Source organism: Dromiciops gliroides, chromosome 4, assembly GCF_019393635.1.
Source record: "Dromiciops gliroides isolate mDroGli1 chromosome 4, mDroGli1.pri, whole genome shotgun sequence".
Taxonomy (NCBI): domain Eukaryota; kingdom Metazoa; phylum Chordata; class Mammalia; order Microbiotheria; family Microbiotheriidae; genus Dromiciops; species Dromiciops gliroides.
The window spans coordinates 150,615,028-150,631,224 of record NC_057864.1 but is presented as its reverse complement, the minus strand read 5'-3'; the positions used below and the strand labels follow the sequence as shown (position 1 = coordinate 150,631,224).

The following is a 16,197-nucleotide window of genomic DNA, read 5'->3' as shown; positions in this document are numbered from 1 at the left end:
GAACCAAAGACAGGGATATTTCAAAAAACCATGTGGCCTCTCAGTCTTACAGTAAGTAGTGAAGAGGGAAAGTTTAAAGGGGCAGGGGCAGGGGTGGGGGCAGGGAGGTTGGGGGGTCTGACCAAGCATAGGGGCCTGGGCACTAGATGGCACAGTGGATACAGTGCTGGGCCTGGAGTTAGAAGACCTTAGTTCAAATCTATACTTGGACATTTATTAGCTGTGTGACTCTGGGCCCTCTGTTTGCCCTCATTTCCTAATCTGTTAAATGGAGATAATAATAGTACTAGCACCTACCTCCCAGGCTTGCTGTGGAGAAAATAACTTTTTTACTTTACATTTTTGGGGTAGCTAGGTGCCAGGCATGGAGTCAGGAAAACCTGAGTTCAAATTGGGCCTCAGGCACTTACTAGCTATGTGACCCTGGGCTAGTCACTTAACCCTGATTACCTCAGTTTCCTCATCTGTCAAACGAGCTGGAGAAGGAAATAGCAAACCACTCCAGTACCTCTGCCAAGAAAAGCCCAAATGGAGTCACAAAGAGTCAGACACTACTGAAACAACTCAACAACAACAACAAATTTTGCTTTGCCTGACACAGAACATCCCCTCTAGAAACAGGGTTGGGGAGAGTTTCTAGACTAAGTTAGGCCTATTAGACGTTTGATTTAAAGAACTGGACTAATGCCATTCTAAAGAAGCCTAAGGAGATAACATTGGTTCAGATTCACATGACAATTCTCCCCTGTGCTGACCCATAGGCTCAGCCCTCTCAAGAACTTTACTGAAGCTAGATCAGTACTGGCTACCAGAAATGGGGCAAGGAAATCAAGGCTGTTTGCCTTCTTTCATTCTGTTGGCATTTCATATGTGGGCACTGGAAAAAACAGATCAGACTACTACTTAGACAGGATCTTTAAGATTATTGTGCCCATTCCCTCCTTCCTTCCATTTTGCAGATGAGAAAACTGAGGTGTAGAAGGTTACATGCTTGGTCAGTTAGGACCACACTGCAGAAGTGATACTTAGTCTACAATGAGGATACAATCTACTGGATTTTTTTTTTAAAGAACTCTATTGGTTCATTTTTTTTCTTGGTGTATTTGAAGCAACTTTACAGAAAATTCAAAAGATAAAACAGCCTTCATATTTTCACAGATTGGGAAGGTATCCACACTACTATTTAAAAGTCTAAACTCAATCACTCAAAACCACATCCAGATACTCCAACTGCTCCTCAAATCATACTTTCAAGAGACAAACACAGACACACACACATACACAGAGAACCAGCATCCAAAGATTATAAAAAAGGAAAAAAGAAAAACAAAAGAAAAAAATAAAGCATTTTTAATTATTTGAAAATTCATGGTATAACTTATTTTTTTATACTAAGTATAATTTGAGGATCCTGCACCACTTTTTAGGGAATGACTATCATTTTCTTCTGAACATGTGAACTAATTTAAGATGTTAAAAGTAGAGTTGAAAGTATCAAAACGCAGGGGGCAGGGGCAGCTAGGTGGTGCAGTGGATAGAGCACTGGTCCTGGAGTCAGGAGTACCTGAATTCAAATCTGGCCTCAGACATTTGACACTTACTAGCTGTGTGACCCTGGGCAAGTCACTTAACCCCAATTGCCTCACCAAAAAAAAAATGCAGGGGGCAGGTAGAGGTGGTGGAGTGGATAAAGTACCGGCCCTGAATTCAGGAGGACCTGAGTTCAAATCCAGCCTCAGACACTTGATACTTACTAGCTGTGTGACCTTTGGCAAGTCACTTAACCCTCATTGCCCCATCCGTCTCCCCCCTAAAAAAGTAAAAAAGATAGTATCAAAATGCAAAAATAATCCTGCAAGCTTCATGTTGGAAGGAAATGGGAAGGTTACTCAATCCAACTGCCCACTAAACACAAACTGAAATCAGCCTCCTGTTAGTGCTATGGTAAGAGCACTGACTATGGAGTCAGGGGATTTGAGTTTAAGTATCACCTCTGATACTCCCTGTAGCTGTGCCTGAGCCTCAGTTTCCTCATCTGTAAAAAGAGAGTGTTGGACTAGCTGGTTTAGTTGGCTTCTGAGGTCCTTTCCAGCTCAAGATCCACATTCATATGGTCCAATTCCATGCAGCTGCACAAGACTAACTCTTTTTCAGATGATAGCCCTCCAAATTTCTGCAGACTGTGATCACATTTTGATTCTACTCCAGGCTAAGCATTTCCTCCTGACATGATTTCCAGGCCCACCACTTTCCTGACCACACTGCTATTTGGACTCCCATTCCAGTTTGTCAATATCCCACTTAACAATGGTGCCTAGAACTAAATGAAATACTCAACATGAGATTTAAATAGCAGACAGTTCACTGGAACAATAATCTCCCTTGATCTAGACACACTAATGGAGCTTAAGATCACATTAGCTTTTTTAGCAGCTGAATCAAGAGTTTTGAGTACCATCAAGTCCAAGGAATTGTGAGGGTAAGGCTGAAAAAATGGCAAGGATAAGGCTCTGCATTTAACAAAGGGGCAGAGGAAGCAGTACTTCAGATACTATTCTAACAAAGCAATCCATTTCAGATCTCTATCACTGGCCTTAACAAAGGACCAAATTTTAGCTCTATTAGAAGATGAATGTCTTTCCTAGAGTAACTGATATAACAGGACACAGCAAAGAGATATCAAAGCCTTTTAAATTAACTTACAACTGAACTGGAGGTACAGAGGCTTTTGAAGCCTGGGACAATACTAGTGCTATTCAGGCCATAGCACTCCAACTCTGGCTTTGGTCCTAGACAGTCCAGGTGGCTTCACTTTCTAGACTGCAACATTCATTTGTTAATACAGTCCTGCCTTGAACTTGAAGCAAAGCCTTGTATCCACCAATAGAGAAATCAAAAAAGCTATATCATCTCCTCACAGGCTATGATTTTGTCAACTGGGAGAAAGAAATCTGTACCTTTATTTTAAGAACTACATTAGATTAATGAACTGATCTGCCCCACCCTCTGCCTCAAAAATCATGGACTCTAAGAGATGGTATAAATAGCTAAATACAAGTTATTGTTTATTCCTCATCTGTAGGTAAATTACTCCCTATCAACAATTATTAGTTATTAGATTGCCTAATAAGTCACAACAGACTGGTGGTTAAAAACCTTAAGAATCCCTTATGAGGTTCCTCTATCCTATAAAATGTCATTTTTTGTTCTCCACATCCAGAAAAAAGAACTGTGGATTCTGAATGCAGACTGAAGTGGACTGTTTCTTTCCTTTTTTTTTTTTTTTGTGGGGCAATGAAGGTTAACTGACTTGTCCAGGGTCACATAGCTAGTAAGTGTCAAGTGTCTGAGTCCAGATTTGAACTCAGGTCCTCCTGAATCCAGGGCCAGTGCTTTATCCACTGTGACACCTAGCTGCCCCCTGAACCCTACTGTTTCTACTTTTTTGTTGTTGTTTTTTTTCTATTTCAAGGTTTTTCCCTTTTGTTCTGATTCTTCTTTCACAACATGACTAATGAAGAAATGTGTTTAATGTGATTGTACACATATAGCCTATATCAGATTGCTTTCTGTTATGGGGAGGGGGGAGGGAAGGGAGAGGGGGAGAAAAATTTGGAACAAAAAAACTTATGAAAACAAGTGTTGAAAATGATTTTTTCATGTAAATTTAAAATAAAAAAAAATTTTAATAAAATATAATTTTTTTTAACAGCCCAGAAGCTCTAAAACAAAAACAAATGATAATGCTGGCATATCCTAGATGATACTTCTAATTCAGGGATTAGTAACCTGCGATTCATTAACTTTTAAAAAAAATTTATCATAATCACATTTCACTAATTAGTTTCCTTTGTAATTCTATGTTTTTTATTTTATGCATTTAAAAGCATTATTCTGAGATAGGGGAAGGTTGTTTCCTTGGAATAACATTAAAAATAGGTGACTGGCCAAATGATATTATAGTAGAGTTTCATGACTATGGCTAGATTTTGTTATAAGTAGTAAGAATTTACATTTCTATTGTTTGCAGGTTTACAAAACATTTGCCTCACAAGGAGGATTCAAAGTAGATAATGCTAGCACTAAGACCACTTTTGCAGACAGGAAAACTGATGGGAAGAGAGGCTTAACCTGGCTTGGGGTCACATATCTAGTAAGTGTTGAGCCCTCAAGTGGAACCATGGTCTCCTACTTCCAACTCAAAAGTTCTCTCTACCACACAATGGTTTCTCTCTACAAAAAGGTCACTGGTAAGAACAACCTTATACAAAGTATGACTGTATTAAAAAAAGAATGACACAGACTAGTCTTTTCTCAGAAGAGTCTGAGAAAAGAAAGATCCATTATCACTAGTGAAATGGACAATTGGAGTTGGTTCATCCAGTTTAACCATGGGTGGGTGGCCATTAAGGGAAAAAAGAGAGCAGTAGACTTCAAAATTGCAAAAGCCCCTGAAGCATTTTCCCCCAATAATTCATAATACACAATACAAAATTGGTTAAAGAAAAAAAGCAACATACCAGCAAATACTCTTTTTATGGAATGAAATATGGAAATAAAAACTGTTTCCTTGCAAGGATGTAACTCTGGAGTTGAAGAGAAGAGTGTCAAGAACTGCAAGGCTAACTTGAATGACTGGTCACTTGTTGCCAGACTTGGCAATTCTGTCAATATCCAAGAATAAACCTTCCTATACAGAGAAGTATGGGAAAGCAGCATGCTGTCTTTGGGTTCTGAACATGCTGCATCACTGGCCCTGGGCTGATGGCTCAGTTCAATTTCAAGGAGTGTAATAACAGACGAAATGAAGACCGAAGGAAGGAGCCAGTCTTTGTTCTCTGAGCAAAGCTGGATAAATACTCCAGTGTGAAGGATGGCTTGCTGCAACAAATCAGGCAGTCTACTGGAGAACTTCTTCTGCTCGGCATAACAACTCACAATTTGGCACAATTTGCTTAAAGACACCAAAAGAAGTTGTCTGCTTGGGGAGTGTCGGCTTTCCAACTGTTTGCCTGAAGTTGTTTCCTTGTATATTGTGCAATTTGAGAGAAATGATAAGATTTTTTCAAAATTGAGGACTAGACTCAGCTTCAACTGGATGGTCACCTCAAAAAAATGTCCTAAGAACGTCCCTACAACCTGGAGGAATTCCAACCAGGAAGGTGTATCCACGTCAATGAGAAATCTCTTGCTCACATTAAACAGTGAAGTCAATATGACCTCAAATAAATCACTCGCATACATGATCTTAAACATTAAACGGGCACTTTTTCCCCTTTGCAAGTAATCAAGAAGCTGGTAACAAGTCTTTAGAAATTTGAGATTCCATGCTGAGAAGCAAGAGCCATCAGCTTTGGTGTTGGTTGCCATGGATAGTAACAGAAGAAAACAATGTACATGATGTGATGGCAAGAGAGAGTCCAGTTTCAAAACAGAAAAAAATTCCAGTATATCCACAATTCTTTCTAGTTGGTCTCCCTTCAAAGTAATGGGGATGTCTGTCTTTGCTAATTTCAGCAAGTTCTGAGCAACTTCTTCCTTTGATTCCAAAGGTTCAGGTCCATCTTTTTCAGATTTGATTTCCCACTGTGTTATAACTATGTGATCCTTTTCAAAAAGCCAGGGTAGCTGTTGACTTAGGAGTTTCTTGTCATTATGGTTGCCAGAAAACAAAACCTTAGTGCATCTCTCAATTACACAGCTTAAGAAAGCAGAGTGGAGGGATTGCATTTCTGGAAAAAGGGGACTGTGAAACAAAGCTTGGGACACCTGTGCAATTGTGATAGATGATTCTTCATCTGGTGAGCCTTCCTGGGTTTTAGTGGTGGGCAAAGTCTTAAGCAGTACGTTGGCTATATAGCTCACATCATCTGAAGAGAGATAGGAAATAAGAATTGTAAGATTTGACACAATCAAGTGCCAATGTGCAACTGGGTAAGAGGAAGCACTCAAAGTGCCTATCTGGTGATTCCACATAGTTATCTCCCCTCCTCTCATGCTTTTCTTGCCAGAACGGAGAATAAAGGCAGCATCATCCCTTAAAGTTTGGAGGTCTCTATCAGACTGGAAACTCATTTGCATTAAAGTCCTTTTCATTTTCTGCACATATAGCAATTCTAAGCAATACCTGCTAGTGAAGGCAAAATGATTTGTAAGTTCTTGTACCTTTTCCCACTGTTTCATATTGATACCTGCAAGGAATGAAGAGAGGCTCAAGCTCTCAGAGGAAATGTCTGTAACAGCCCCCACTACAGGGACGTATTGCCTGCAGTTCAAACTCAGCATTGTGTCAATTTCTGCCCATGTATAGGACAACAGGAGTGCAGAATCCCTGACCTTCTCTAGCCACAGATCAAGCTTTGAAGCCTGGATCTGGTAATTGTTTAGAAGGTCAAACATAGGTTGAATGACCTCTTGAAGCATTTTCTCCATTAACCGATGAGTGCTCTTGACCACAGGCAGTGGAGTGCCACTATCCAAACATCTCATGCTAAACAAGATGCCATGGAGCAATAAACTCAGGGACAGCAACTTGAGGGCCATGTCAGAATCACCCTTCACATAAGGCAGTACTAATGCCTGGCATTTCTCTAGCAGAAGGGACCAAGTATCCAGGATCTGATTTGGAGGCAACTCCACAAGACAATCCCGAAGCACTATTACCAGGTTCAAAGTCAAAACAGGTTGCCTCAGATGCTCAGCAGCTGGCCGACAGATCACTCCCAAAACTTCTTCAAACAACCGAGGCACCTGTCTGAGTTTGGCATATGTCTGGAAAAGTGCATTGATAAGGGCTTCCTGAGATTTCTTGGTTCGAGGCTCAGTTACTTCTGCATCGATCCAGGCTGAAGCAACTAGGTCATCCAGATCTGGCTCCACAATCAGATGGTTCAAGGAGATCAAAGTCTTGAGACACCGGAACCATGCTGGCACAGAGGCCTGTGAATGTTTTATCAGGAGCTGAGCAAGTTGGCGATAAAACTGGAACTGGATCTCCTTGTGCCGGATCCGGTCAGCAGCCACATTGTAGATATTGTTGTTAGCTACCAAATTCAGGAGCTGTTCCACAACCAAAAGCTCATTAGTCCAGTCTGATAGAGAGAGGGCTTCTATCTCCTCCTCTGGAAGGCATGAAATCCTCAGGCAGCCAAAGAGCTTGGAGAGTAAATGGAAACAAATGAGTTGATTTTCTTCCTTAGAGTAAGCATCCAGAAAAAGTTTATAGAGCAAAGCCACCGAGTTAGCCACAACAGTTACATGGAGAGATGGTTCACAAGAGCCCACATCAACTATTTTGTTGATCATGGTGTTGGTTGGCGTCAGGATATTTTTAATACCCTCTTTCTTCTTGTCCTTTGCTTGCTCTTTCAATAGGAGCTCTTCTTTGTAAGAGGACAACAATTCTGGCTGAAAGATTCCACCTTGAATGACCAACTCAATCTGATTCCGAACTTCCCTGCTCAGATACTGCCGCACACGACCTTGGTCACATTGTGCCCACATACCAACAGAAAGCAAGTGCCTTAAGACAAGGCATGGCTGGAATAAGTGCCCAATCACTTCCCCAAACACACGGTTTGGATTGACCTGTTGACGCTGGATCAGAATATACTGACTAAAGGCCAAGTGGAGAACTTCAAACAACTGGGATATAAAGGTTCCTTCTGGATGTCGACATGCTAGCCAGCACAGCTCAGTTAGTAATTCCAGCATCAGCTCATGCTTGGCTGTGTAGATGATGGCAAGAGCAGGTGTTGAGAGAATGCCTTGGCAGCAGCTCAGCACAGCACACACATTTCTTTGAGCATCAGAAGCAGAAAACTCAGCTATTCTTTCATTTATGATCTGAAAATTAAAAAAAATAATGATGATAATAATAAAACACTGGCACTGCCCCCAGAGTCATGGAAATACAACATGAGGAAGACATAAAGCCATCCTGACAACCACCTAACTCATTTTACACTGGGGACTAGACCTTGTATTTAAAACATTTTTAAAGATCACATCTAAACTGAATATAACACTGTTGTTAAACCAAAGTATAAAATAAGGGTGGGGAATTTTTTCTCATTACAATGCCCAAAAGTTACTCCAGGGAATCCCTACAAATTAATCTGGTAGCACAGTGGATAGAGAGAGTATTGGCCTTGAAGTTGGGAGGACCTGAATTCAAATCTCACCTCAGACACTTACTATGTGAGATTTAAAATTGGATACTAGAGTATTAACCTCCCCTTTTAATTTTTCCCTTATTTATCTCCCAGACTAGTAAGTAGAAGAAACCTCTGATCTCTAGTTAGAGCTTTTATTGTTTGGAAATTACAAGGTGATGTTGATTAGAGAGACAGGAAAGTAGAAATGCAAAACAAATAGTCTTAAATCTAAGATTAGTCTATATTCCCTATAAAACTCACCAAAAACCCAAGACCACCTCTGAAGCTGAGAGCCGCGTCAAGCACGTGCTGTTACTGCGAACTGGGCCGAGTCGCACTTCAGTCAGCATTAGCAGCCAGTCTGGTGTGGGTAGCCCATGCACAGCTGTTCGTCACGGTCTCCTCCCCAAAGTGTGGTCCTTCAAAAACTGGCGTCTTTCCATTATCGCTAACCGATTGTTAAAAACTTTCATTTTTTTACCACGACTAGCTATGTTACCCTAGGCAAGTCAATTAACCCCACATCCAAGATCATCTCTAGTTGTCCTGATATATATCTTGCCACTGGACCTAGATGGCTCTGGAGGAGAGAGTGAGGTTGGTGACCTTGCACAACCCTCTCTCACTTAAATCCAATTCACTACAAGTCATGACATCACCCTGATGTCATGGTCCTCTTCAAGAACAAAGGACAAACGACAACATAAGTTAACTTATGCTTCTGATATTAGCAAAACAACATTTCATTTTGCATTTGTTTTGGCCAGTATGCAAAAAGATCATGCTTTGGTTCACAAAAGAGCCCCCTGCTTACATATTCCCCAATTCTGGACAATGAATTCATCACATCTTCCCATATTCAAATTTCAGTCACTTATCTATAAAAATCAATTAAAATTACATCATGAGGGCAGCTAGGTGGCGCAGTGGATAGAGCACTGGCCCTGGAATCAGGAGTACCTGAGTTCAAATCCGGCCTCAGACACTTAACACTTACTAGCTGTGTGACCCTGGGCAAGTCATTTAACCCCAATTGCCTCACTAAAAAAAAAAAATTACATCAGGAAATAGATTTCCGTTCCAATTTGCACCTGGAAATACTGAATAATTTTTGACACCAGGTATATAGGTCCCTGAATTGGTGACATGAGGTATATTGGTCCCTGGATGGCTAAATTAGCAGGAGACAGCAAGGCTGAATTAGCACTGCCACTATGCAGCTCAGTATGGAACTTTAACATCTAAGAAGTGGATGGAATATGGGAAAGTAGTAATTCCTACACTCTCTGCACATTCCATCAACCTTGAACTCTGATGGGCAAGTGATTCATCCATCTATCTCAGTCCCTTAGAGATTATCATCCCACTGTCACTATATTAAGAGACCAGTTAGGCAGGCCTTTCCCAACTTCTCTTTTCCTCAGTCTTAGGATTTGATATAATTTCCTGCTATCTTCAGCTTCTACTGTTCCCTAACTACACAATCCACAGGTTTCCCTAATTATTGGAAAATAGTGGTCCTGCCCCCAGCAGAGTCCAACAACAGAAAGAAATTGGTTCTCTATGAAACAAACTGGTGGCACAGAGAAGTAGGAGGGAAATATAATCTAGCTGAATACATCTGAGAACTAAACAGATCTCTTAATGACCTGAAAAAGTTTATACAGATTGCAGTTTGGCAGTAGTGTATAGAGGTATCATGCTCATTATACTGGTAGAAAGAAATGAAGTATTCAAGCTTGAAGTTGAATAATGAGTCAAAAGGAAAGAAGCATGGACAAAATACTGAACATGAGGCCAAAAGAGCTGGGTTACAGTCGCAGCTTTGCCATTAAATAGTTGGGTTTCTTAACAGCAATTACTACTACTACTACTACTACCACCACCACCACCACCACTACTGCATTTTAGCACTTTAAGCTTTGCTAAGTGTTTTACAATTATCTCAGTTTATCCTCACAACAACATTAGGAGGTAGGTGCTATTATTATCCCCATTCTACAGATGAGGAAACTAAAGGAGGCAACAGTTGTGTGACTTGCTCAGAGTCATACAGTTAGTGTTTGAGGCTGGATTTGAATTCAAGTCATTCTGGCTCCAGGCCTGGCACTCTGTGCACTAGTGGCTACCTCATGCAAGTCATTATATCTCAATGGACTTTAGTTTCCTTCTTTATAAAGAAGAGATGACTAGATGACGTTATGGCTAAACTTCTTCAACTTGAACAGTCTATGAGAATCCCAATCCAGTGAATCATCTTTTACCTTCTATCTACTTTGTATCTTGCATGTATCTATTTATTTTTTTACAAGTTGTCTCCCCCATTAGAATGTAAACTGCTGGTGAGGAAGGGCTGTTTCTCCCTTTCTCTGTATCCCCAGAGCTTAGTTTAGTTTTGCAGTCTCTGATATTTTAAATACTTAATAAATGCTTTCTGATTGACTTTTCAAACAGTAAATCATTTCCCACTACTCTGAGAAGTGAGATATTAGCAACTGGGTGCTGGGGAAAATACAGATCATTTGTGGGATAACATGAGTTACCTTGGCTAGTGAAAAATGGAGGTTTACTGTCTTTCCATTCTTGATGAGATTCTGTAATTTTCTGCTGTGCAGGATGTTATCCAGGTAGATCCAAAGTCTTTCAACAACGTCCTCCGTCAGTTCAAGTTTCTTCTTGTAATATGTAACCAGACTGTGTCTTGCCCAGTCAAGTAATACCTACATTTTAAAAGAGTTAATTTTGTGAAAATAATTGTATTTCACTTAGGGGGAAAATGATGATATGTAGCACTTAAAACAAAATTAAAGAAATTTGGGGTTTTAAAAAATCAACTTTTAGTTTCAAATTTATGTCATAGAAAATCCACTTTTCAGAACTCAACAATAACAGCATCATGAGATAACTATAAACTTTAATTTATCTTTCTAAAAAGATAACAATCAAAAGAAAAAAATCCCTCTGAAATTTTTTCTCCTTCATTGAGAGCTGAGGGGATAAATACTGCTGAAGCCCTTACATTTTTTGTCTTTAAATTACATTTCATTTCAAATACACAAGAGTAGTTGCAGTGAATTGTTATATTGGAAGGCAGATACAGGCAAAACAAACTTTGCCTATAATAACAGATTTATTCACCACTGACAAAAGCTATAGGAACATTACTAATGAGATTATAAATGTCAGGAATAGATAAATAGAGATGGGTGCTGAAGACAATTACTGGAACAGGGAACAGTTCTCCATCTTTCCCTATTTGCTAATGATTTTATTTCAATGTTACTTAAGGTAAAGGAATGAGAGATTAATCATTACGTGATGACTACTTAGGACCTATACACATAACATTACTCAAGATCAGGGGTTCTCAAAGTATGGCCATGACATCAAAACTACTTTCATAATAATACTAAAAGGTTATTTGTCTAATAGATGCCTCTCTTTTCTGACTATAAATCTGTGTGAGGCCAGGTTTTCTTCATATATTTCTCTAAAGGAACACTGCAACAGATTGAATGCAGAAGCAGATATGAGAATCTTGCTGGCTTCTATTCAAACAGATATTAAAGGGATTTGCAAAAATATGTAAAGCACCACCACTCTTCAATTTAATCTTTTTGTTTTAAAAAAAACTCATTTGGTATCAAATGTTAATTATATTAATATGTAAGGGGTTTATTGATAGTGGATAAGGAGTATCGTTTATATATTAATGACAATATTTTTATTAATAACTAGAAGCTGTAAGCAGCTTAAAACTTCAAAAATATAGCTGATCATCATAAATATTTTTCCTCTTGGTAGAACTATCTTTTGATCGACCTTTCCAAGTTGTTACACATGGTATAACCTCTTAGCCTGAGGACCTTCAGTGTTTCCTAAGAACCTAATGACAAATACAACTTCCTAAATGAGGTGTATAAAAACCAGAAAGAGAAATGCCCTTGTTCTAGATCAATGGTCAACCCAAATATATCAGAATGAAAAAAATCAAAATTTTCTATCATAATGCATAATAATAACAACAGCTCACATTTATATTTAAGGTTTGCAAAGCACTTTGCATGTATTATCTCTTTTGATCCTCACAACAACCCTGTGAGGTAGGTACAATTATTATCTCCATTTTATAGATGAGGAAAGTTAGGCCCAGGGCAATTAAGTTACTTTCCAAGAACATGTAACAGTGAAGCATCTGGTACTATTCCATCCTCTATAACTCACAACTTCTCTATACCTCAATTTCCACATCTTTACAACAGTCACAACAACTAGTAAGCTTATTCAAAAGATTTTTGTGAGCATAAAGTAGGAATATGAGACATATTTTTAAATTTTGTAAACTTTAAAGTACTATACAAATAAATTATTATTACTATTACTAAGGAGGTACAATTAATAGCAGAAAAAGTTCCATAATCAAAGTAACCTAGATTCTATTATCATATTCTCTATGACCTTAAGGAAATGCCTTCTATGTCCTGTTCATCTACATCTTAATTACCACAAGTGTCAACATGACAAAGATCAGGAAGATCTGGATTCAAGTTTTCTCTCTCTCTCTCTCTAGGCTGTGACTCGTAGAAAGTCATTTAACTTTTCAGTGTCCAGGCAATTCTAAGACTTTATATTACTGACAAAATTTTGGTCTGCAATAATTCAAAGTTAAGGTATAAATAACATAAACAAGTGACACAACTGATACCACCCCCCCCAAAAAAAATCTTTTTAAAGACCTGAGTTTAGACTTACTTGTTCTTTATTTGGAAGAAAACACTGATGGGAAATCCATGCAAAGTGAGCTAATTTCAGTTTGTCTTCCCAAGCAGTTTTGCTACTTTTCAGTTTAAGCGATATACCAGAATAAATAGCAGCCATTATGACAAGTACTCTCTCTGTAATAAGAAATGTTAGGGAAAAATATTAAGGACAAACCTAACAAGCACTAAAATGACAATAAAAGACAATGTTATTAATTGCATCTATGTTCAATATTCTATCCAGGTTAATGTCTTTAGAAAAAGTAGATTAAAATCATCAACAAACATAAACATAAAAATACTGTGATTCTGTTAACAAAGCACCGTGAACTACAGGAAAACTCTGACAAAAATTAATTACACTATAATATATGCACACACATAAATATTCTGTTTTGGTGACTGATCTTCAGGATTCATTCTCATTTGCCAACTTCTCTTTTCCTCTAGTCTCAGGATTTGATCAACTTTCGTTTTAGATAAATGTTAAATGAGCTTACATAAACTCTTCCATAAATCAAAACACTCAATTTTGTTTTAGAGAAATATTCATCCACATTTCTTTTTGAGATTAGAAAAAAATTAAATGATGGATTTCTGTACACGTCTTCTATGAAAACGGTACATTCGTCATATTCCAGAAAGGCAAAGATCAATTGGGAAAAAGCAATTGTTTTTTCAAAAGTAAAGACACACACACACACACACAAAGACACTTTCGGTTGTTTACACTTATTATTCAAAGCAACCTAAATCAACTTTTTGCAAGTTTTCAAAACAAACATTTTCAGTATTATTCAGTTAGGCTGATTGCTTGCTTAAGTATCTGTATCCAGTGGGCCTCTGACAGGGATTACGGAACGGGGTAAGGAGACGGTTGGCAGAAATTAAGATGGAAAAAAGTACGCCCGCGTGCCGAAAAGAACTGAGACTAAGGTACCAGGAACATAGTTGGGATTCAATTAATACTTTATTTTATGTAACTAATTTGAGTCCCGCAAAGCGAGGTGGGGGCGGGGCCAGAAAGGAGAGCTCTCAGGAATAACAGCGACTAGCACCAGACTTCCCACCCTAACGGGGTCTACACTTACCCAGACGGGGTGTCCCGGGAAAGAGAAACGATGAAGAAAGGAGGCTGACTGACCGATCGAGCGGTCAGGTTCAGCACCCTTCCAAAGAGGAGAAACTCAAGATTCCCACGTTGCTAACCACGTGGGTAGGTTCCCAGGGCCTCCGCCTACGTTCCTTCCGCCTAGACGCCGCCGGCCGGCTGAGGAGGGGTGGGGGAGTCACGCACGCCAGGCATTTCCAGCCAATCGCCGAGCCCACTCGCCTATTGGTGGAAGGGGTTGCGCGTTAGAGGGTCTGAGCGGCCCAGCCCCGCCGGCCCGCTCCGTGTCAGTCAGTCATGGAGCGGTCGCCTCGAGCCGCAGTGGCGGCGGCGGGGACCGGGAGCCGGGGGCCGGGCTGAATCGGCAGTCCGAGTGGGAACGTGTCGCAGAGGCGAGGGAGGCAGAGGCGGCGGGTTCCGGGTGGCTGCGGCGGCAGGAGGAGCCGGAGCCGCCTGGGATGTTCAGTGAGTGTGGGGCTGGCTGGCTGGCGGGCGGGCGGGCGGGAAGGAGGGGGGTCGCGAGCCTGAGCGCGCGCAGGCCGAGAGCGGGGCAGCGCCGGCGCCGCCGCCGCCGCCAGCCTCTCTCTGGAGCCGGCGCGCGGGGGTGAGGCCTAGCGCGGGGCACGCGCTGCGGCTGCTGCTCCCGGCCGCGTGGGGGGTGGGGGAGGCGGCGGCGGCGGCCCCCGGAGCTCGCCTCGAGCCGGGCGCCTGCTAGGGCGCCGCGCGCCGCCTGCGCCCGGCCTGGTTCGGGAGGAAATAAGGCGGACGGTGCTCTGGCTGCCCCTTGCCCATCTCATCAGCCTGCCGCTGCCGCCTCCATCTCCTTCCCCGGCGGACACCGACACATCCTCCACGCCGTAGGAGCGGGAGGAACCGTGGAGGGGGGATCCGGATCTGGAGCCGTCCGGGAAGGAAGGGGATTCGCTTTAAGTCATGATGGGGACGGAGTTAGGTAAAGGACAGTTCCCGAGAGACGAACCTGGTGGCGCCCAGAATAAACTTTAAGAAAACATTTCCCCCAGTTACATTTAACCAAATTCAAGGTCAAACTGAACAGTTCTTCGTAGTGGGTACTTAAGCAAACCTTTCTAACCAGCGAGTGACACTAGGCGTCTAGAGGTTTAGCAATTAGATTCCTGGACATTTTGCTCCTTCTGGCAAAGTGAGTTTCTAGGTTATTGAGCAGATTCCGCTTCTAAAAAGTTGTAGGTTCTAGGGGGACGTGCCTCCCTCTCAAAAGTGTGTAAATTTTTTTTAGTTAAAATATATCTGTGAAGAGAGTGGATTGTGGGAATTGCTATCATTTTAAAGTTAGCGGAAGTCAGTACAGTAAAGCTTTTTGCAGTTTGCTTCCTTTAACCAGTTGTAGCGTTGCTTTTATAACGTAGATCTCCTAATTTGTATCTTGTACCTGTGACCTGAAGGGAACTCTCCTCCCCTCAGCATCCACGTTAAGTTACTTAGACTTGTTAAGTTATAGAGTCTGAGCTCCGCATGATAACCCTTGTTGGGACTTTTAGTTGAGATACAGTGTAATTTCCTCTAAGCTAGATACCTTGCAGAGCTAGATGATACCAGTCTAAGTGGTGACTGGGTGGGGTCAGGGAGCTAATTAACGCAGACTCTGGGGTTAACCCAGCTTCTAAGGAAAATGAAACTGAGGGGCCAAGTTGACTGAATTCGTCAAATCGGATGCAGCTTAAACTCCGTTCCGGGATGTTTAATTTTTTTCTTCCTAGGTTGGTGAAATTTGAAAGGGAACTCTGATTTTGCGTTCAGTTTTGATAGCACAGTTGAAAGTAAGCTCCCTGAGGACAGATTGTCTGCTTTTTCTATTTGTAACTCCATTGCTTCACACACAGTAATCTATGGGGCTTTTTAAACTCATTCCTTCTATTTTGTATCTCCAACACTTACATCTGTGTGTGGCACATATTAGAGGCTTGATGAATGCAATAATAACTTTTGGTTTTCAATTTGACTTCCTTGATTAATCATTAGCACTTTTAAAAAAATTAAGATGGCTGATAAGAACATGATCTTGTTTTGTCCCCTTGAAGAATCAGCCTACAAGTAAATGTGTGACTTTTAATCATTGTGTTGTTTCTTTTTAGAAAAGTAGTCAAACTTTGGTATCATTTCTCTGAGTTTTCCTGACATTGCTTGTTCT

General features: G+C 40.8%; 2 protein-coding genes across 2 annotated transcripts in view; one reads left to right on the top strand and one right to left on the bottom strand.

The window, feature by feature from the left end:
- URB2 (URB2 ribosome biogenesis homolog) overlaps positions 1-14,223 on the bottom strand; it is a 48,846-nt gene extending 34,623 nt beyond the window's left edge. Inside the window, 4 exon segments of the mRNA XM_044005186.1 lie at positions 4,521-7,845; positions 10,700-10,876; positions 12,909-13,051; positions 14,008-14,223. Of these exon segments, the coding sequence (XP_043861121.1) occupies positions 4,521-7,845; positions 10,700-10,876; positions 12,909-13,034 (3,628 nt within the window). The 5' untranslated portion in view covers positions 13,035-13,051; positions 14,008-14,223.
- An 83-nt stretch (positions 14,224-14,306) lies between these two features.
- The window catches only part of TAF5L (TATA-box binding protein associated factor 5 like), a 38,389-nt gene continuing 36,498 nt past the window's right edge, over positions 14,307-16,197 (top strand). Inside the window, exon 1 of the mRNA XM_044005185.1 lies at positions 14,307-14,492. The gene's annotated coding sequence lies outside the window, so the exon portion shown is untranslated. The remainder of the gene's footprint in view (positions 14,493-16,197) is intronic.